Raw genomic sequence first — 22,706 nt, 5'->3', positions numbered from 1 at the left:
GGCCTTGACCCTAACACCCTAAAACCCATAGGCCCACCTGCACCATACGTCTTGTGCTGGTTCTTGAGAAAGACAGGGCAGAACTTGAGAAAGTACAGGGAGGCCCAAGTCCCTTTAGCATGAAGCATTTCCATGTGGAAAGACAGGGGCTGAGAGAAGACGGGAAGGTGGTCTAGCAGGAGACAGAACCTGTGGGCACCAGGGGCTGGGGTACAGCAGCCATGATGATGGTGGTGGACATGGTAGGGAGGACATAAGGGGTGGATTCTACTTCTTAACCAAATCCAAAGATATGGAACTTTGGGCACCTCTTGAACTTAAAATGGGCCAATTTAGGACAAATACAAATAGGCCATTTGACACAAGTTTGGTCGTGATGAATACACCCTGAGGTATTGGGCTGAGAAGATGGGAGGACACGTTGTGGGGTGGGTTGTCCAAAGACGGAGACTGACCACAGATGCCCGATCACCAGCACATCAACCTGAGCCAGGCCCTCTGTGCCCATGAAGTCACCAGTAGTCCTCAGAAGTGGACATTTGTTATCCTGTCCTAGAGATGAGGCTCAGAGATGTGTACTCATATGGACGACACAGCTGGCTTGACCCCAACCCACGCACCCCATCACCAAGTTACCCCGACTCTTACAGGGAGCATTGGGCTTCCTCCATGTACTCCTCTTCGGGTTGGGGCCTTAGATTGTATTGCTGGAGCATCCACTAGGGAGAAATGCTAGATGGAGCTTGGATTTAGCCCAGAAAGGCATGGCTAAACACTTTTAGAATATTAAGCATTTAAGGTCAAGGGCAAGCGGGCAGGTGAAGGAGATGAAACACGATGAAACTCTTTCTTCTAGGACAGTGGCTCCTGACTTGTGGTATATGCAAATGGCCAGGCAGTGGCCCTGGTCAGGGACATCAGGATTTCTGGAGCTGGGATCCAGGTAGCAGGGAATGTTTAAGTGCCATGGATGGAACCACTGTCCTAGAGAGATGGCCTCTGTGTCCCCTCATATTATCATTAGGATAAGGATATTAACTTAAGCAGCCAGGGGTGTTGTGACCTTTGTCTTAGGAGTCCCTCCTACTCTTCTACCAGCTGAGTTCCAGGTTGCTCTGTGGTTATTTAAAACAAGTGAAAAGTAGAAATGAAACCCAAGACTGGAAATTCATCAGGGAAAAAAAAAAAGTCTTAAGCAAGAAAGCTAAAAGATAATTTTTTTGTTAAATAATGAACACTCGTAAAACAGCAGTGAAATGGTATTAAAATGTCTGATTACGTATTTCTCAGCATTCGTCTGATAACTTAAGCAGCATGAAGCAGTAGTTGCACTTAAAAAAATGACAAGAAAATAGCTATTCATTTAGTCGACAGGGAAGGTTCATTTCTTTTTAAAGATCACTGGTGTCACTGCTTATCACCAGGGTGAGTGTCAACACAGGCATCTTTATGCTGAGACGGTGTCCACAGCTCCTTTGCCTACAGTTCCCGGAGCAAACCTTGGTCCTTCCAGGAAGGGTCTTTGGAGGGTCTGCGGCCTGCCCCCCACCCTAGATCAACGAGGCCTCATGACTGAATATTGCTGCGTGGTGGCTGCTGAGTTTGGACACGTTCCAAAAGAGGCTGGATGTTCCTAGGTTGGGGCAGCGTGGAGGGAGTGTCCAGTGGGCCTGGGGACAGACCCCATGCTATTCTGGCTTTGCATTCTCAGGACTGGACCCATCTGAAGTCCAGTGATAGCTGGGAGTCCTGCCGGAAGTTTTGGTTCTCTTCCTGCCAGCCCCATTCTCTTCCTGCAAGGGAGGTTCGTGGATGGGGGAATGCCGGTGGAGTGAAGCAGGGCCACAGACAGAAGTGCCGTGTCCCCTGCCCTCTGCCTATTGCACCATATTCCATAAAAAATAAACACATTTGTACTGTTTGTGTATTGCTAATGCTATGGCATTCCAGGCACTGGCAGGCTGCAGAGAGAACTACACTGTCATGAATCCACCAGAATCCATCCAAGACGGCCTTGTGGGTCAGGATCTCTGGAGCTTCCCTTTGGAAGGGTCAGCAGTGCCCATCTGCCTCGTGCTCTACACAGTGCTGTGTAAATGAAATTAAAGGGTAAAAACAAAAGAAATCCATGGGTAGAAAAATCCCAGGGCTTTATGGAGCCGTTTGGCAATAACTTAGAGTGTACAGCATTGCACAGGTGTGTCTACCTGCGTGTCCACCCCTTGCCAGCCCTGACTTCTTTGCATCTGCATACGACTGGCCCCGGTTCTTCCCCTGTGCGCCTGGATGAAGCTCATAGGTGGTTGTTCTTGGAGAGGTAGGCGATGAGGGCCACAGCCACGCCCACGTAGATGCCAGTTCCGATCGTGATGGACAGCACAGCCAGGAACAGGGCCCGTCGGGAGCTGGTGCTGGCCTGGTGAAAGTCCCCCTTGGCCACGGCTTTGTTCGTCTGTTGGAGAGAAAGGAGGGAGGAGAAAAGGAAATCAGGATGAGCAGGTCAGAGCAAACGATGTGAGTGTAGTGCTCACCTCTGGTGCCCTTCCAACCTTGAACTTAGTGACAGCAGATGGGGAGAACTCACTAAGAGGTAACTGGGCACGCTCCAGCATGGTGGAGGCATTCCATAACGGGTAAGGAAGAAATGGGGGAGCTATTGCTCCCCCAGACTGCAAGGCAGTCAAAGCTTTAAAGAAAGGATAGAAAAGAGCCCCCAGGAATGCCCATGGCTGACAGCACTCCACCACCAGTGTGGGGCCTGGGGCCTTCAGGACCAGGATGTGAGGGAGAGAAGAGATATGACACCCCCAGCACCCTCATTTCTATAGAAGGCTGTCCTTTCTTTCATTTGAATAACACTGAATTTTTAAAAATATGTTCACATTTACCTGATTTAATCTTTACAAACTAGTAGGGGTGTGGGAAAGAAATGATAGTTCCTATTTCCCAGAGAGGAAACTATGGCAAAAGATCATTAAACTGATTGCAGGATACTTAATACTTCAGTCTTCAGCTGGTGGCCACGAAATCATGTGTTTCTGACTATTATCCTTCCTCGCCATAGCTGGTGTTGGTAGAATTCATCCATCAATAAAATCTTTGATATAAGACAATACCCATATTTCTGTTCACCCAGTTGCCTAGCGAGGTGTTGCTTTGGTGATATTCATGTTTCTTGGGGTCACGGGTGGATGGGAACGTGGAGGGTTTGGATGTTGTATCTGGTTGGGTATTTTGTAGCAGACCCTATTTACCCATCCTCAATCCCTTCCTTTGCTGTCCCCTCTACACGTGAGACTAGAAGGATGACACAAGAGTGTGGGGACCATCATGTGCTTCAGCTGGAACCACTCTCAGGGACCAGCTGAGGAAAGTGGTGAATTTGGCTGATGGGGGTGGAGGCTACCGGTGCACCATGACCCTTGGGAGGGGCAAGCAATGCTGAGGAGAGCTAACCCCAATCTGGCTGGGGATTCTTTGTGGTCAGGGTACAGGCAGAGCCTACCCCCCAAGTAGATAGCCTAGCTCATTCTCTGGCCCATCTCCAGAAAGCCAGATTTTCACTGGCTCCCATCTCTTGGTGTCATCAGGGGTATTTCTGCATTGTGTAGGCCGGTAGGGGTATGTCATTTACTCAAACAAAAATATGCTGCCGCATCTGCCACGGACCACAAAGGGTGAGACTCAGAGGTAACTTGTGAAATGAATTTCCACCCTCCATAGTCCTGACCCTGATTGGTGAGACGTGGAGCTCTTTGTTGGGCTGAGGAGGGACCCCGGTCTTCTTGGTGGCCTCTCTTCCCCTCCCTGCTGGATCGTGGAGCTCAGTTTTTGCCCTCCTCCCCTCATTTTCTGGCTTGGAAGGGAGCTTGGGAGCTCACTGCTGACAGTTCTTGATGAAGCAGAGCTAAGGGAATGCAGAATGGGAAGCCTCCTATGACAATACTAATTAATTAATTAAGCCTTAATTAGATGCATTTCATTTTATCTAATGCAGTACTCTCAAACACTCCAGCATCCCATAACATCACACTGGAACTGCCCTTCCTTAGCCAGGAGGACACCCTCTATTAGAATGGGGCTTTGCTGCTCTCTCTCATGATCATCACCCTGAGTCCCCAGGAGAGGACACAGATGTTTAGAGAGAAAGGCAGGGCACGCTGGGCACTCCCTCACCCTCAACACAGGCCCTGCCTGGAGCGCCTTGGTCCCAACTGCCTATCTCATCAGAGCTCACACGTTTCAGTAACTATATTAGTATTTGCCTTCCCAGCTCAGCCATAATCTCCAGAGACAGGTCCACGTGTGCCATGTCCATGAGGAGGACATGTCCTGGAGCCTGGAGGAATGGTAGGAACTCGCTGAACACTTGAGGAATGACCAGGTGAGTGGGCTGTGCAAGATCAGCTCCCTTCAAACTCTTCCAGGTGGTACGGGCCCCAGGTGCATCCTGGTGGCCTCTACGAGGAGGGTAGTGGCATGGGGCAGGCTTGACCCAAGCTCTGGCCCAACTCCACAGAGCTCCCCTCTGCTGGATTCTGAGCTCATAGTGCCAGCGCTCTCATCCCCAGGAACAAGGAGTGTCTGCTGGGGAATCAGGCTCCAGAGTTGACTCTCACAGCCCAAGCTAGGAGAACTCCATTTGCGATCTGTTTGGTTATAGGGCAACTGTTCCAGCAGGAAGAGTGTTGTGTTGAAGATGTTATCAGCTGAGATGCATCAAAACCAGTAAACAGAGAGAGCCTCATTGACAAGCAGGCTACTTTTCAACAATGCCTCTCAGCGTCTGCTTTTCGCAGAAGCTCCTTCGAGGTAGCTATGTCATTTGCACTGCACAGAATGGGTATCCTGGTCTAACAAAGTGTCTAACATTGTGTCTGATGCATCCTTTGTTTCAGACAGTAGATCCTGTGGCTTTAAAGCAGGTTGCATATGTATCTGAGAGGGTGCAACCACAGAGAAATATTTCTATTCTGAAAACTTCTGGGCTAAGTCTCCAGGGTCTTCTTGCTAGGCATGAGGGCAGAGATTCTTGCCCTGGGTCCAGGGGCTTTGAAGCCCTAATGCTGAAAGCAAGACTGTGTGTGCATGTGCGTTTTAATGAGATGAGGGTCAGCCATGCTCCCTGAATTCTCAAAGCAGCCCCTTTCCCAGCTGCTCTGACTGCTTCACTGGGGTTGAGTTGGGGGACAGTACCAAGAGGAGGTATCAAGGAAGAGAGCCAACATGGTGTCTCCTGATAGGGACAGGAAGACGTCACAGGTGCCTCTTGGCTGGAATGAGCAGATGTTGTTTGCTTGTCCTAATTGGGAATCTAGACTGTCTACAACCTGGTCTGTGCCTGAAGCCCATGGTTTGTAAGTGATTATGTTGCAGGCACGCTGAGAGCCCATACTCAGAACGGCCTGTGGGTCTCGTTGGCACAAACTGCACCCCATCAGATGTCTCTGCTGCAGGAGTTCTCGAACCTGGAGCACATCCCAGCTGTCAGGGAGCTTTGAGAACCCCTAACTCCCTGGTAGCACCCTGGCCGGGGAGGTCGGAAGCTCCAGGCTGGGACCTGGCTTCTGTGCCTCTCATCCTCTCAGGTGAGTCCCACATGCAGGCAAGGTCAAGACCGAGGGTGCCACCTGTGCTGGCTTGCTCAGGATTGAGGGGATTTGCAGGACTTGGGACCTTCAGTGCTGGAATAGGGCCAGTCCAGGCAAACTGGGATGAGACTTCCTGCGTCACAGGAAGGCAGCCCTGGATCTGTCATGGAGAGCATCCTGGTGACCCACATTTTCTGACAGAAGCATCTTTTCATGTCAGCCTCCCCGTGATAAAGCAAACGAAGCTGGGTGAGTTGGAGCTCAGGGGGAGAACTCAGCCTCCTGGAACATATCTCCAGCCTGAGGTCCACCCACACGTTTGGTTGTGACAACTATGTGCCCTTGTGGCCTGTCTGATTGGTGTGCAAGGCGCTGTATCGATTCCTGCATGTGGACGTTTGCAGGAAGGGAAACTGTCCACATCCTGCGCATTCATAGCTTTGTTTTTAGCTTGTGAGGTGTCATTTCCAAACCTCTTTCCCTCTTGACTGGTTTATGGTCCCAGGAGTTTGTAATTTCCTGGCCTTTCACCTCCTGATTGCCTCCATTCTAACGGTAACGTCGGGCTCAGCCCTGTGTTGGCAGGACAGTGAGGCCCCCATCCTTAATCCGAGTCTGTCCTGGGGAAAGTTACATGTGTTGAAGGAAATGGAAGGCTTGCGCCCCATCCTACTTTTTCTCGGACATCCACATTGCTTACTTGAGTGGTCTTGGGCTTGTTCGGGGCCCCTGCCTCCTGATTTGCCTGCACCTCTCCCACTCTCTCTAAATGCTGCCCACGAAAGACCCTTCCATGGCACACCTGCTGTGGTCCCTGCACCCTGCAGCATGGTGTGTGTGGCCTTCTGACCCTGGAACCTATTCCTGCCCAGCCTCATCTCCTCCCACAGTGGGGTGGCCTGCCACCAAAGCCCTCCCCACTGACAGAGTGTGTGTGACTACTTCAAACCAAATGTTCCACTGACATTAAAGGGGAAAGAGGGAGTCTGAGACTCAGAGTTCCCATCTGTGCAATGGGCCCATGGGAATGAGGCAGGTATGGCCAGCGGGGGCTCCGATACCGCCTCCTGCCCTTCGCCCTCCAGACCCATGGTCTTCCCACAGTGGCCAGGAGACTGACTTGGTTCCTTCTCTGGTCCCCCAGCTTCTCCCTGAGAGCTGCCCAGCAGCCCCATCAGACTGGAGGAAGGGAAGGGCTCAACATTTGTGAGGGTCCCAGCAAGGACTGCTCCTGTAGGTTCTAACCCTCCATTCTGCTCTCTCCGGGCCTCCACATGGTGGTGGCTCTGATGTACCTGCCCCAGTCACTGCACTGTCCCTCGTGGCCCCAGGCCAGTCACCTCTGCAAATCGACCCTTCTCAGATGATCTAGCTGGGGTGAGCCGTCTACTTCCTAAATGAACCAGCTATGGTCCGGGGGTGATAGAACATTTGCATCTCCCAGGACCTGGCTGTGGGCCTGGAGCAGCCTCTGTGAGGACCTGACCTGCAGGCTCTTTGTCACCAGTGAGACTCTTGCTGCTGTCCAGACACACAACCCAGCCTGCTCTCTCCTGATGGCTATGCTCTTCCATTGCCGAAAAACACATCATCCCCAGCTTGGTGGCTTCAGACAAAAGGAAGCACTGACATCCGTATCAATTTCTGAGGGTCAGGAACTTGAGAACTGCTCGGGGGCCAGCTCTGACCTGACCTCAAGGGGATCTGGGCTGTATCTTCTCAATGTCCTTACTGTGTTGTGGGCTGAGGTGGGCCACTGGGCTGGAGGTGAGGTAGGTTTCACTTGCTCACAGTGTCCTCCTGCTGGAACCTTCTGGGCTCCTTCCTCATGGCCCTGTTCATCTCTAGTCTGTCCGGAGTCCCCTCCTAAGACAGAGGCCTATTCTTGGGACGTCTCAGGATCTGCTTTGGGGGCCTCTTCACAGAAGCGCTCTCATGGCTTAGGCTGGCCTCTTCTTGCACAGGTGAATGTAACCTCCCATGAAGCCACAGGTCGCACACATGATGTCATAGTCCAGTTATGCTCCAGCCAGAGTAGGATCAAATCGGTGCCAAATCGTCTAGGCAGTGACCATTTTGGCTCCCAGGACTAGGCTAAGAGGTGTTCCTCCCCATGGAAGTCATGTTTCAAGGGCAGTTGCCTACAGGTAGCTCTCTCTCAGTGCCACCTCTGTCACCCCTGAAGGCCAAACTGTGAGGGTCACCGCACTGGGCAGAAGGACATGTGACACTGTGAGCTGACCCCTCTGGTCTCGTCTGCAAAGAGCCCTTCCCATTCAGCCCCTGCAGAGGGAAGGAGGTCCGCCTGTTCCCATGTTGGGCTGGGAACCTTATCTCTTGGGACTGGGTTTTCCTTCCCTGCCCTTTCTCCAACAGCTCATGAGTGAAGTTTGTTACTTTCTTTTGGGACCTTTTGCTTAGAAAACAGCAAGGTCCTGAGCAGCACCCCGCTGTACCTTCTGTCGGACCCAGACTTGCACCCTTTGGAAGGAGGCTGAGAGCAAAAGTCACAGGGGAGGGGGGAGCATTGGAAGGCAAGAAGTCCTCGGGCCCCATTGTGCACTCTGCGGGCAGGGCTCAGCCACAGCCCCAACTAGAGAAGTTCTCCAAACCCATACCTGGAGGCATTTAGCCCTTTAACACCCTGCTACTGGAACATTTCACACTGAGACATTAAATGTGTGCTCTGGTTCTTTAGTTACATGATCACCCTCACTTATCTGGTTGTGAAGATATATAGAAAACCTGACTTTTAAAGAGCAAAAGGAAAATGTTAGTGCTAAAAGTCATGAAAAACACTGGCTTCCTTCCTCTCCCTTGAGTGAAGGGATTTACACTGAGGAAATAAAAATAATATCAACAATGTACCCGTAACCAGGACAAACATGTTTGGGCTAAGCATGAGGTCAGTCAGCTGTGCCACGGGGGTCGCACCTCCTGAGGCTGGGACAGGCACAGATTCAAGACACCGTGTCAGGGGAACACGCCATGTACCACAAGGCAAGAAACCTCTTATACTCAGTTAAAGCTCATTTTGCTCAGGTTTTCATGAGAATGGCCAGTTTGCAGAGGACTGTAGACAAATTTATATTTTCTGGGGAGCACTTTTTAATGCTTATGCTTATTTATCTCCCCACACCTCTCACATTGGTGGTGACAGAACCTGCTGAGTGGTGACTTTTAGGGGCTTTATCTGCAGGAACTGGCTTCTCCTAGTGGTCTCCGACCAGATTGGGGACCCTGCTTTCCTCTGATACTTCCTGTGTGTCCAGGTCCTGCTCTAACCAGGGCTACAGCTATCACCCAAGCTATCCAGTTCTCCCCACTTCCTAATATGGCTCCCCTTCTTGCTGCCCACTCAGCTCTGGGTTTACCTGAGATTTATCTTGGCATTCGTTGGCATGCTGAAGGCCATGACCTTCTTTGTTCACTTTGCCCTGCCATCCTTCTTCTGCTCACTCACAACAGCTAGAAGTTCTGTCTGAGACTCAACATCACAAGAGACATGGCCCAGGGATACAGCTGCTCATCAGCCATTGCCGATTTTCCGAATAGGAGAGCAGAACCAGATCAGACGTCTGTGCTCCCATGAAGAGGACAAAGGGGTTGGGGGTTTGGAGGCAGCAGAGGGAATCTGAAGGGATATTAAAGCATGCTGTGAGACCCAGGTTCACTCCAGTAGGAGGGTAGGTGTTTGCCTTTCACTTTAGGAGAGCAGCTTAAATGGGGGCACTGCAGGGTCTTGGTGTATCCCCTGCATGGAGGGCATGTGGCCAATTCTTGCCTGGAAAATCTGAAAGGCAGAGGTGGGCTGGCCAGTAGCTTCAAGGTCAGAGCTGAATGAAGTGCTGCTCTGTGGGGACAAGACAGGCCCTCCCATCAAGGAGAAGATATGGTGGGCTGCCACAGGGCCTGTCTTAGATCCTGTCCAACAGGAGCTGGGCCAGCAGCTGAGGGGCAAGCAGATCTCCACAGAAAATGCTGATGGAAAACATATGGCTTGTCTCAAGCCAGCTGTAGTTTGAGGATGCAGAATGTGTTTGGGGTCTGCTAAGAACCTACCAAAATGCACAGAAGGGGAAGAAAGCTGTATACATCCTCTAGGCCCAGAGGGCATGAGGCCTGGCATGCCAGGCTGAACTGGGTAAGACTGTTCTATTCCCTATCTGGCCATGCTCACCACACCTCACTCCGAAGGCGCAGACACAATGACTGGCAACGTAGAGGAAGGGGCAGGGGGTAGAAATTTCACCTCTCCTTCCTGAGCGTGCAGGCATGTCCCAGCAGAGTACAGCTTGAAAGAACAGTGCTGTACACCAACCCACAGGCTCAAAAGGAAAAGAGACCCAGTAGCAAGTTTTGGTGAGAATGTGGAAAAACCAAATTCTCATATAGTCCCGGAAGGAGTGTAAATTCTTAACACTACTTGGGGAAAGGATCAGTACTTCTTACAGCTGAACATATGGGCATATGAGACAACAACAAATCTCCTCTTGGTAAATACTTAAGAGATATTGTTTATATGTTCACCAAAGGACATCTATAAGAATGTTTGTAACAATAACCATCATAATAGCTCCAAACTGGAAGCCAGCCAAATGTCCAACAACAATAAAAAGGAATAAGTAATAATGGTACCAGTAGTGGTAAATAAATAAATAAATCTCAGAAACATAATGGGGAACAGAAGAAACTAGACAAAGGATTCTCTTTACATAAAGTGCAAAATATTCTGTGCTGTTAGCATAGAAGTCAGGTTACTGGGTATCTTTGGGGAGGGTCAGCCACTGGAAGAAAGCATGGTCTTAAAAAAATCTACTCTTTCACCCCAAGATACTTTAAGAAATGATTCTACGAAAAATTAAATGACCAGATAAGAACTATTCATAAAGAATAGAGAAACTCATTTTATAAAACTAGTAAAATCAAAACCAAAGAAGGGAAGTAAGGGAGATGGAAAGGAGATGCTGATTTCTCTATAAACACGGATGCAAATCAAGTGAAGTTGTGCTCTGGCTTCCCTCTTCACACTGCTCACTGGCCTCTGTATTTGCAGTGGCCTTTTAAACCCTTAAGTCACCTACTATATCCTCATGGGAGCCCTACATGTCCCTGCTGAGAGAGGGGCTCCTGGGGGTCTGGTGCTTACCACCCTGGGGCCCTACAGCTTCACGTTTCAAGAGCCTGGCCAGGCTCAGCACACATTTGCTCAATGGAAAAAGAACAAAGGGCAGCACAGCATTTTCTCCCGCTGTTTCTGAGTGCAAACATGCTTTAGTCAGAAACATTTCCGCCTTGTACAGGAACCCCCTGGAGACATCCCCATGGCTGACAATCACTGACCTTATACAGAGTCAACAAGCTGATAAGGAAGATATAAATCAGGGATATCCACAAAGGAAATATTTATAACCACGAGGTAAAATACACTTGACTCTGCTGCTGAGCACCAGGAAGGATGTGGCTCTTCGTGTTTGGGCTTGATGCAGTGCTCTGCAGGACAGAGGGAGAGGCGATCCAGGAGAGGAGGGGGAAGAGAAGAGGGTCAGAGGCTGGGTCAGAGAGGGACTGTCTAGGTGTGTGCCTTGCAGGAGAGCTTTCTGTGAGGATGGAAGTGTTTTATGTCTGTGCTGTCCAGAATGGTGGCCATGAGAACACCTGCCTCATGTGACTGTGGACATGCACTGGCCCCCACTAGGCTACCATCTCCCCTTCTTGAGATGATCTGGAATGTCCCGAAGGATCTAGGCTATGGTCCTTCACAGATGGGCCAGGAACCTTGGGCCAGCTTTTCTCTTAGCTCTGGGCTGAGTTTCTTATAAGCTTTGTCAATATCTTCACTTCCTTTGGCTGGAAGTATTTGAGGTTCTAGTAAAATGATAATTTTCTCTAAGAAACACCTGCTGTTTTGTTTCTCTTACACTTATTTTGAGGGTAAGTTTGGGTAGGGTCAGATGTTTCCACATTCCGTGTCACCCATGGACACGTTCACTCCATTCCTGTTGAGGAGTGAGGTCCAGCTGCGGCTGGAAGGGTCTGAGCAGAAAATGCCAGCACCTGACACCAGCCTCTAAGATTTGTGACGGGCTCCCAAAGACACCTGCTGTCTCCAGAACCATCTCTCTGGAAATTTATAGCACTTTGGATACTTTATGGCTCATTTTTCCTCTACTACCAATATCTGTCTGACTGGATTACATTTCTTTGCATTATTGCAAAGGTTATTTCCATTATTTATTACTCTTACCATTTGCTGTGCACTGACAGGGTACTCAGCACTGTACTTGAAGAACAGACAGACTCCGTGTAACATTCTGACTGAGCAGCAGGATAATTTGGACCTAAGCCACAAGGATGGAAAGCCTCCCAGAGGCAGGCGTCTCACACCAATCCTCAACATGCTTGTTTCTTTCCTCTCATGTATTTAGCTCCACATGCATTTTACGATTTCCCCCTTTTAAGCAACTGTTCTTTTTTAAGCCATTTAAGACAATGGATCTTCTGTTGCTAGTCGGGTCCAAACACCCGAAAGGACAATGGATATGAAACAAATGTACAACTGTGTAAGGGTAAAACCTGACTCGAACCTCAGTCACCTGGGTGCGGGCACTAAGCATGGGCCTTCACAGAGCCACTCCTCCTGCCCTTGGTCTGGGCCACTGCCCTCGGGGGCCCGAATTCCTCCAGGGACATCCCAGGGCCCCTATCATCGAAGTGATTTATTTTGTGGATCTCATTTCATAGAGAACAAAATTGCAATCACCACATCAACAGGAAGAGCGGTTGCTGTGCCACACTCATGTGGGGTGTGGGAACTACGGTCACCTTGCATTCTCCATGCGGATTAGAGAAGCTGCAAAACCCTGGAGAGCTCCCAGCTCCTGAGAGCCCTTCCCTAGGGCCTTCCAGCCTGTGGCCTCTGGTCAACTGACACTTTCTCCCCGACAGGCTGGCCTCTGGTCCCATCCTGAGAGAAGATTTTCACGTTTCCCCCACATACTTGTTCTGTTTGCCTGTAAGAGGAGGGCTGGAAGACGGGGACTCCTCCAGTGAAAGCCCAGAGAACCTGAGTGAAAGCCAGGCAAAATGGGAGCCTCTGTGGAGGGCAAGGGGAGGCCTTCTACTTTTCCGTGCTTCCTGGTGTCTCTCTCCACCACCTTCCTGCCCAGGCCACCCCTCTACATTCCTACTCAGTACCCCAGCCCCTCCTGCTGCTTCTGGGGTCACAGGTGCTCAGAATGTAGATTTTTAGGGAATGACAGTGATCACAGGATCATAGGAAATTCTATTATTACTCAGAATTAGAGATGAAATAAACTAAAGACCATTTTTTAAAACTTACCGTCCACCTTCTGTCCAGTGCCCCAACCAATATACCACATTGCATTCAGATGTCACATCTCCTTAGGCTCTTTTTGGCTATGACAGCTTTCAGGACTTTCCTTGTTTTGGGTGACCTTGACAGTGTTGAGGAACACTGGTTAAATATATTGTAGGATGCCCCTCTACCGGCAACTATCTAGAGGATTTTGGGGATGAAGACCACAGAGGTAAAGTGCCCTTCTAATGACTTCATGTCAAGTTTACATCCTATCAACAGGGTTTATCACTGAGTTTGCTGACCTTAATTGCCTAGCAGAGATAATATTTGTCAGGTTTCTCCACTGCACAGTCATGCTGTCCACACTTATGATATGGGGCATGTGTTTTGCTTCCTTCAGGTACAGTCCCTACATAAATTATTTGTAATTCATCTGTATGGGAGATGGTTGTGTTCTCCCCCAGGAATTGATTCATCTAGTCATTTATTTATATAGTATGGACCCTTGGATATTTACATTATAGTTTGGTTTATAATTCAATACTACATTATTTGTTTTGTCAGTTTGACCACTAAAAGGTCCTTTAGGCTGATTCATGTGTCCCCTTGACATGCTCCCAACCTTTTTCTTTGGAGCACTTTCTCCTTTTTGTACTATAGGATGCTGTTCCAGGTTCATCTTGTATATTTTCTGCCTAAATCCTATAGTCAGCCATTTTCCCATGGAGCTCTGATCTCTTTTATTGGAAGATTGTGTTAGGAAACAAGATCTGGGTACTGTGTGTCACTCTAGAGTTCTCATTGCTTCTGGGCTTTCTCAGCAACAGACCTAGGAATGTATATATATTATAATATGTATATTGTAATTGTGTATACACACACACACACACACACACACACACACACAAGCATCCAGTACTTATTGTCTCAAGCCACTCAGTACTTAGCTACAGAGCAAGAGATCACCAGAACATTCACTACTCTGTCCTAGGTACTGGGGTCTTACTACCAAGGTGTCATGACATAATGACTCTGATTATCCTCAGTTACAGAGGAGGAAGCTGAAGTTCAGGGAGGGACAGAAACTTGTTCAAAGTCACACTACTCTTAAAGTGATGGATTTGAAACCATCTGACTCTAGAGGAATGTTCTCGCATTAAGCTGCGCTGCCTCCCCAAAAGGCTCAAAAATACTTTGAAAAGGAAATGAAAGAGAAATTAAAGTCCTCAACCACACCACCTGGGATCACTGTAGTCAGATGGATGATGCTGTGTCAGCGTGGTTCTCTCCTGGTTGGTGGACTAAACCTCCTGTTAGAACAAGGAAGCAAAACCATCTTTGAGCACCCTTGCTCATTATAGTTATCATTATTGTTTCAATTGAAAGGATCTGCACTCTGTTGGATGTGGATCATCTGAATAGGAATGTCAGCCCATTTACCCAAAACACAGATGAGCAGACCAAATAGCCGGCTTTTCAACCACGAGCCAGCTTTCCCACGCTGCCAGTCGGGATGTTGATGGCTGAATAGGCACCGTCTGTTCCTGTGGTTGCAGCTCCCACTGAAGCAGCTCAGCGAGGAAAACCAGCACAGGGCTCCAGAGAAAGGAGGGGGAGAGGGTGAGGGAACAGGCAGGAAAAGAAGTAGGAGGGAGAAAGACCTCCCCATTATGTGAGGTGAGCCTCAGCCTTGAGCAGGCTCTCTGGCAAATCAAATGTCTGCACTAGCAGATGGTCCTGCTGCCCCTTTGACCTATGAGCTGCAGGTCTATACCCCGGCTGAGAAAGGTGGGGCCAGGGGAGAGAGAACCTCATGCCACCGGTATATATTGCCACCACTAAATTTATCTTGTATTTACTAGGCTGAAAATTCTCAGCAAATCCTCAAGTGATGCCATCTCAACAGTCTTAGGAACCAAAATATTCATACCCTGGGTCCCTCCTCCCTAATCCAGTGGGCTGTAGTGAGAACACCTGGTGCTGGCCAGCTGCAGAGGACAGGGTTCTTTCTCCAACAGTGGCTGGCAGGAGTCAAGGCACCCTCTCTCACCAGGACAAACTTGAAGCTTACCTCAGGATGGATCTTAGCATATAGCCTTGTTGTACACAGAGCTGTTTCCATCTGCCTTAGCCTTCAGGAAGTTCCCCTGTCCACGTGTGGGCTCTTCTCCAGTCAGATTCGATATCAGAGTAGAGATTTGCCCGTTGAAACCCAACATCTCATTTTTAAGCCCCCAAATTCATGTCCAAATACCATTCTGAGGAACCCATATGTCCCCTCTGTTGTTGGGAGGTCCTGTGGACAGACAAAGGACTGTGTATACACCCCAGTTCCCCACTGAGCTGCACTGCCTGCATACAAGGGTGCTTTTTTTTTTAATTTCTTTTCAGCGAAACAGAATTCCTTGTTTTTGCACCAAACGCAGTGCTCCATGCAATACGAAGGTGCTTTTAAATTACTGGCATTAGGGGACTTTAAAAACTTCCCCTATTCTTTTAAATCCAATAAAAGCATATTTCCTGTCTTTGCTTTTGAATTCATTCCAACCAAGCAGATTCTCATTAACTCGCATCTGACATCCGGCACTTCATTAGGAGGTCTAATAAAGAAGTCAACGTAGGCATATTTGTGATTTTGCACTCTGCTCCCAATCAGGGAGCCTAGAGAACGAGAGTGAGGAGTTTGTGCACACGTGGGCAGAGTGAATTACAGTGTTTTTTCCATAGCTTGAAATCCATGCTTCTGAGCTGAAACAGGGCGATGTAGTGGAATCAAGGGGACTCTGTCTGTTGTGCATTCATATCACATCAAATCATGCCTCAGAGGCAAACGTTCTCAAAATAGGGAAAGGAAAAGCTGCATTATAGCAACATCCTCTTTGAACCAAATGTTTCCTAAAATGTGGCACAGGGGATGTGACCCAACAGGCATTTGTGGGAAAGAACAGGCACTTTTTCCTTCAGGTTGAAAAATCAGGATACTTCTTAAATGACAGCTCTCAAGGACTCAGAGAGCAGGAGATGTATGGACGCCTTTCAGAAAATAATCCCAGTTATGACAACTTGTCCAGCTATAAACTGGTTTCCAAATGGTAATTCCCTTTTTCATTTGGGATTTAAAAAGCAAAACAAAACTAAACTTGGGGGGCGCTTGGGGGGCGCCTGGGTGGCTCAGTCGTTAAGCGTCTGCCTTTGGCTCAGGTCATGGTCCCAGGATCCTGGGATTGAGCCCCGCATCGGGCTCTCCGCTCGGCGAGAAGCCTGCTTCTCCCTCTCCCACTCTCCCTGCTTGTGTTCCCTCTCTCGCTGTGTCTCTGTCAAATAAATAAATAAATAAAATCTTAAAAAAAAAAAAAAAACTAAACTTGGGAAGTGAGTGTTTTATACTCATAATTAGGTACATGCAAGGGAGGACTGTGGGAGGTTGGGGAGGGACTAGAAGGTTTGTATCTTAGCTTGGGTTTCTGTAACACATTACCATAGACCCGGGCTCCTCTTTCTCACAGTTCTGGAGGCTGTAAGTCTGAGATCAGGGTTCTGGTGAGGACTCTCTTCCTGGTTTGTAGATGGCTGCCTTCTTGCTGGGTCCTCATGGAGGAGGGAGAGCACTCTGGTCCTTTTATTCCCTTAGGAGGGTACTAATCCCATCATGGGCTCCAACCCCATGGCCTCATCCTAATCCAATACCTCTGGAAGGCTCCACCTCCAAATGCCATTGCACTGGGGGTCAGGGCTTCCACCTATGGATTTGGGGACACGAACAGTCTTCAGCTGTCCAGTTCACAGGCATGTTCTGGGGGACAAAGATGCAAAGTCAACTGCACTGAAGCCTTTGTTTTGAAGTGGATACTTTTCCTTTCAGCAGAGGTGGTTTGTAGAGGTTTCTGTGTGATTTACAACTATTGTCCCTTGGGGTATGGCCTCGTGTCACGTCCCAGGGATGTCTGCCATGGCCACCTTACCTTCATTCCACTTGACTCAAAAATAAGTTCTGAGACTTGACTCCCTCTTTCCCACTGTCATCACACATTTGGGGTTGCTTTAGGTGAGGAATTCTTACAGCAGAAAAATAAAACAAATTGCAGATCCCTTAGGAAATAATATTGGAACATGCACAACCCCAGCTGGCAGGCCTTGCAGCCAAGCAGAAGGCAGCGAGGTTCCCCGGAAAGAGGCCAGCCAGCCAAAAGTGAGCCCCAAACAGGGACCAGCATGAGCTAATCACTGGCAGGAGACGTGAAACTGTTTTAGCAAGTTCAAATCCAGCTCCTTGCTAAGCAAGCCATCATAAGAGGACTGACTGAATGTTAGAAACCAGGGAGCCAGCCAAGTGCAGCAACACGGAGACCCAGCCGCCAGAGCCAGACATAATCTCAGCAGCAAACACTGTGATACTCACAGCTTAGAGTGGGGGTGGGGGCATCCCGCAGGACACATCACTGCTGCATTCACAAGTCGGCATGGTGTTTGAATTCATGATGGAAAAGGTACTGATTCACTTAAGCGTTTGGGACTTAACTGCAAAATCATTCCTTAAAATCCTTCATTCATTAAAGGAATACTTTTTTAGCATCATCCTCCTGCGAGGTGCTGTTGCATGTTGTGCTGTGTGTTGAAGATAAAAGGATGGGGAGCTGAACATTAATGTCGAAATGGTTCCATGAAAGCATGGTACAGAGAAACATGACCTGCCCTGGGGGCCAGGGATGACTTCCCTGGGGACTCAGGGGTTGACCTTGGAGATTTCCTGTTGTTTGAATAGGCAGGAGAAAGGGGTGCTGCTGGCCGAGGGTGGCACACAGGAGAAAGGGCTGTGAGGAGAGAACAGAATGGAGAGGAAGGGAGGCCCAGTCCGTGTAGGTCTGGTGAGCCCTTAAGGACGGAAGGTACTGAAGGTGTGACTGAAGAGGAGGGAAGGGAGTGTGGGTGGGAGAGCATGAGCTGTGCCTCTTCACATGTTCCCCAGGCCTCTTTCAGATCAGCCCAAGGGAGGGACAGGGATAGAAGACTGTGGCTAGCCAGAGGCTACACCAGTGAAACAGAGGGAAGTGTGTAGGTTTGGGGGGGCAGGGGCCAGCAGGATGATGGCAAATTGGCCCTTGGACCCCGGATTTGAGGTTAACTTTGAGATAGTCAAGTAAAGACAAATATTTGCCTCTGGGCTGCAGTTATGAAACCAGAAGTTGACTATATGTAAGTGGCAGTCAAAGCTGTGGGCAACAAAGAGGTGGTCAGGGGTAAGACAGTAAAATGGGGAGATGAAGGGCTTTTGTTGTCCTTTGTTGACTCTTCTCATCCATGCTCTACAGCCGTGTTCCTATGTATATTCAGCTTACTCTTTTCTGCTCAGGACTCCGTGAGCTACTTCAGTCTGACGATTATACCTGTCTTCACTTTGGACAATTTCTGGGCATTACCATTTTAAATATTACTGCTGCCTCATTTTGTCCTCGTTTCTCTCTTTCTGGAATTCCTGTTGGTTTCATGTTGGAACTCTTCTTTCTGTGTGCTGTGCCTCCTTCCTGTTTTCCATCTCTCTTACCTGGATGATTCCCATGTATCTATCTCCTGGCGTACAAGTTCTTCTTCAGTTGCATCCAGTCCATCTGCTTTTTATTACAGGCATGCTATACTTTCCAATCCTAAAAATCCAAGCTGTATGTCCATTTTCCAAATTTGGGTTTTTAAGTTTTTTTAAAAAATATGATCTCTTATCCATATGGGTTTCTATTCCTCCTTAATCACTTAAATGATTTCAATTATTTAAATCTCCTTGAGTTTGTTGTAAAGTACTATAATAATCTCAGATTGAAGATGAGTTGTTTTGAGATAATTGAATTCTGGAAGTAATAGTTCTGTTTGGGGAGGTAAATCTGCTGTATGATCCCCCCCCCCCTTGTACAGATTATAATGTTCTAGTGTGGTTTTATCAAGAGCTAAGATACATTATTTTCTTCCTTGTTGGTTTGCAAAACTGTCAGTCCTTAGAAAGCATCTTTCTATTGTCTGTAGCATAAATCCTGAATCTATGTGTGTTTTAATTTTGCAGCAGAGTTCCTGTACATGCTTATGTATAAATTTGGGGCCCACATCTTGGATTAGCCTGGCCCTGAGTTTCTGACTGTGCCCTGGTGGTCCAGGACAGATACAGAACTTGCTTCCTTGTTTCTGAAGCCAAGGGAAAAGTTTCTAGGTCCTTTCATAGATGGCACACTCTGAGGCTATGGATTTGTGCATAGTCCTTCCTGGCCAAACACCATGTTCTCTCTCTCCTCAAAAGAATTAGAAACCCAGACACAGTCCCCAGACCTATATTCCAGAAATAAGTTACCCGGTTCTGCATGGTTCTGTGCCTTGCCAGGTTGGCCAACTTGCCATCTGGTTGGAAGGCAAGACATATTTCCTTGCATAGATGAATACCGATGACAGTAGCTTGTGTTGCAGGGATAAGTATTCCTGCGAGCAGACCTGAGATCCAAGAAACAAAACACAAAGGATCAAAAGGAACCCCTCAGATGAGGTTAAAGGGAGGGCATCAAAGAGCAGTCAACTTAAATTGGAGCAGGAAGACAGAAGGAATCCATAGTTTGTCTGATATTTGAAAAAATGTATGTAGATGCTATTGGTGAGTGTGGTAAAGAGAAAGAGTAAGCCCATGAACTACAGTAATTGAGGCTGGGAGAGCAGTAACTGGACATCCTCAGGAGATAATGAGTTAATAAGACGCTGTGATGACTACATTGGGAGGAAGGGGATGGGCAGAGGTGTGGGAAGCGTGTGCTGTAGGGACGGAGGACTTCTGTAAGAAAGCAAGTCTTTATCCACCACAATGGTTGGCCAGTGATAAATTAATAATAAGCCGACCAATTAAGAAATAAAGACCTTTCATAACTTCTTAAGAAATTAGTAAATACCAGACAGATCCACTAAAATGTTCCAAATGTGTCTGTGAAAGGGCCTCGGACATTGGGAAGGACTGGCAAGACCGCCATGGATTATTTGTGCTACAAACCTTTAGTACGATGTATTTATTAGTTGTGACAAATGGACACACCCTAAGATGCCAACAAGAGGAGAGACTGGACAAGGAGTAGACGGAAACTTTCTGTACTGCCTTTGTAAATTTTTATAAATCTAAAATGGTTCTAAAGTAAAAAGTTTATCTAAAAATCAAAGCCAGGCTATGGGATAGGAGCAGGTCAGAGGAGGAGCGGTGACTACAGATGCAGGTCCTCCTTCCTGTGCTCCGTTCTTGGAGACCTGGAAGGCAGAGCAGGGTTTGGGAGAGGCACTCCTAGCTCAAAACCAGGGCTGACCCAACCTGGCTCAGCCCATGAACTACTCATTATTTTTTGAGTACCCAATTTTATTTTTCTCACTAAAACAGAGTTATGATCCCTATCTAGCTGGTTGTTGTGACAGATATTAGCAACGATAACATACTGACTTACTACTTTACGTGAGACACCACACTGACACTTGACTTGTCTCATTTCATTCCTTCTTTCCACAGCACTGTGCCATTATTGACACTGTTTTCTCTAACAATGTATTACGAAAATTGTCAAACATATGGAGAAGTTGAAAGAACCTACAGCAAACACCTATGTATCCACCACATCAGCTGGCTAATAGCATTTTGCTCTATTTATGTTATTAGATGTCTGTTCATCTGTACAACTCTGCCCATGCATCAATCTGTCTTTTCTGGGGCTCATTTCAATAGAAGTTGCAGATACTTCTTGCTAAATATGTCTGCATGTGAATCCATCAATGTGCTCCTGGAAATGTGAAATTAAGGCTCAGTGAGGTGAACTTTTATCCAAGATCACAGTCAGTGAGTGACAGCTTCCAACAGGTGCCCATCAGTGGAAACTACTGTCATCATTTTCAATCTCTAGGCAAAAGTCCCTCTTCATTCCTGGAGATAAATGATGGGGGTGGTGGTGCAGAGATGAAAGATTTTTAAAAGCTAGAAGATGAAGCACAGATTTTTCTCTTAAATCCTCACAGTCCCGGGACATATAAAAATTCTCAGGAGCACAAAGTTTGGACACTTTAGATTGATCAGCCGAGTCCAGGCGTACCTGGGGTCTCCTGCGGTGTCTGGGGTACTTCCCTGTCATATATGTGGCAACTGGTTTGCCTGTGGAATTCGATCAGGGTGTCAGTTACATGTCTCCACAGAACTAGGGAGTTCTGTGGAGAACTGTGATGTCCATGCTGTGATGTCCAGAAAAGAGAGCCCCAGAACTTGAATTGATGTACACAACGAACTTTCTCATAATGCTATAATATGGGTGACATGTCAGTTCTCTTGTTCTTCTCTTAAATACACTCCTTCCAGTCCATTTCACAGAAAACCAATTACATAATAAACAAAACACACTTGTTTTAAAAAGTACCCCCCACAGCAGGGGGCTAGATAATCAGGAATTAAATTGCTTTAATCACGTTAAGAAAACTTACTTTAAAAAAAAATGAAAAACTTTTTTCTTAAGAATTGACAGTAAAGACTAGCAAAGATTTAGGTAAAACATGAAAAAAAAAAAAACCAACCTACCAAGTGTTATTTAATACACTGGAAAGTTGGGGGAAATCTAAAGGCTTTAAAAGGTGAGTAATTGAATAATCATGTTATCTCCCTATGATATGGGGAGATAGGGTATTAGGTAACAATTATGGTCACTGAACATTTCTAATTATATGAAAAGTGCTCACAATATCAGTTACAAAACAGTAGATTTTAAGACTTAATCTTACTTATATATAGAATAATGGATAGAAAAAGGGGCTGGAAGGAACAGACTAAATTCTTAAATGTAGTTGTTTTTACAGTTTTCCCTATTGTTTTATAGTTAATGCACCACCCAAAATTTCAGTGGTGGTAAACAGAAGGCCAAATTGATATGCGAGGGTCATTTTCTCTAGACAACCTCAGGCCGACCACTCAATTCACCTGTGAATGTGTGCGGCTGAGAGGTGTTTGTGTGGGTCCTCGGAGTGGGGGGAGTTCAAGTGCAGAGATCCCAAACATTCCTCCCGCCCTGAGGATGCTGAGACGAGACACAGAACCCAGCACCCTGCTGTCAGTGCATCTGATCTGACTGCACTCTCTGACCCTGAAGTACACCACCTGTCTGGACCTGGAACAGGCCTCCCCTGGGGATGCAGGTCCCCTGCTGGCCATCTGACAGCCCTTTCCTAAACCTGGTCACGCTCTCCTTGGCCACCACTCACCTCACAAAGACAAGCCTTTTGTGCTGTTCTGTACCAGCCTCTCCTGTCTCCACATTTCAGAGGGTGGCAGGTGGCTCTGTTACCATCATGTGAGCATCTCTGTCTCTCTTGCTGTGAGGACCACACCTCCCTCACCTCTAATTCCTGGGCCCCCTGTTCATCTTCCTGCACCACCCCTGGAGAGAGGAGGAGTATGAGGAGAGCAGGCGGCTTTCTAGACTCAGGTGGCCTGCTGATTCAGTGCAAGGCCTGGCCTTTGACCCGGGCATTTGTGGGCTGTTGGGGGGATATTTCATAAATAACACAGTGTGTTCACTCTGTGCACTTGGAAAAGGAAAGGATCACAGCCCCAAGCTGAGAGTCATGCGGAGCCCAGGGCTCTGGTTTCACATTTACTACACCAACGGCCCTGCCCTTTTCTGTGGCTTGGTTGGTTGGTTTTCAGTAGCAATCACAACTATAGATATTCATCCAGGGCCACATTTAAAAAACACGCCAATTCTATTTTTACCGTCCACCATATTGCTGTTCTCAGTAAAATTTGTGCATTCCTT

The 22,706-nt window shown here is 47.7% G+C and overlaps 1 protein-coding gene across 1 annotated transcript in view; it reads right to left on the bottom strand.

Annotated features, from left to right (window-relative positions):
• Nucleotides 1–1,200: 1,200 nt before the first annotated feature.
• The window catches only part of SYNDIG1 (synapse differentiation inducing 1), a 184,145-nt gene continuing 162,639 nt past the window's right edge, over nucleotides 1,201–22,706 (bottom strand). The window contains exon 4 of the mRNA XM_080814456.1: nucleotides 1,201–2,452. Coding sequence (XP_080670582.1) covers nucleotides 2,294–2,452 — 159 coding nt within the window. The 3' untranslated portion in view covers nucleotides 1,201–2,293. The remainder of the gene's footprint in view (nucleotides 2,453–22,706) is intronic.

Source organism: Martes martes (assembly GCF_963455335.1).
Source record: "Martes martes genome assembly, chromosome: 9".
NCBI classification, from domain to species: Eukaryota; Metazoa; Chordata; class Mammalia; order Carnivora; family Mustelidae; genus Martes; species Martes martes.
The sequence above is the reverse complement of the archived record's forward strand: the minus strand, read 5'-3'. Positions and strand labels throughout refer to the sequence as shown.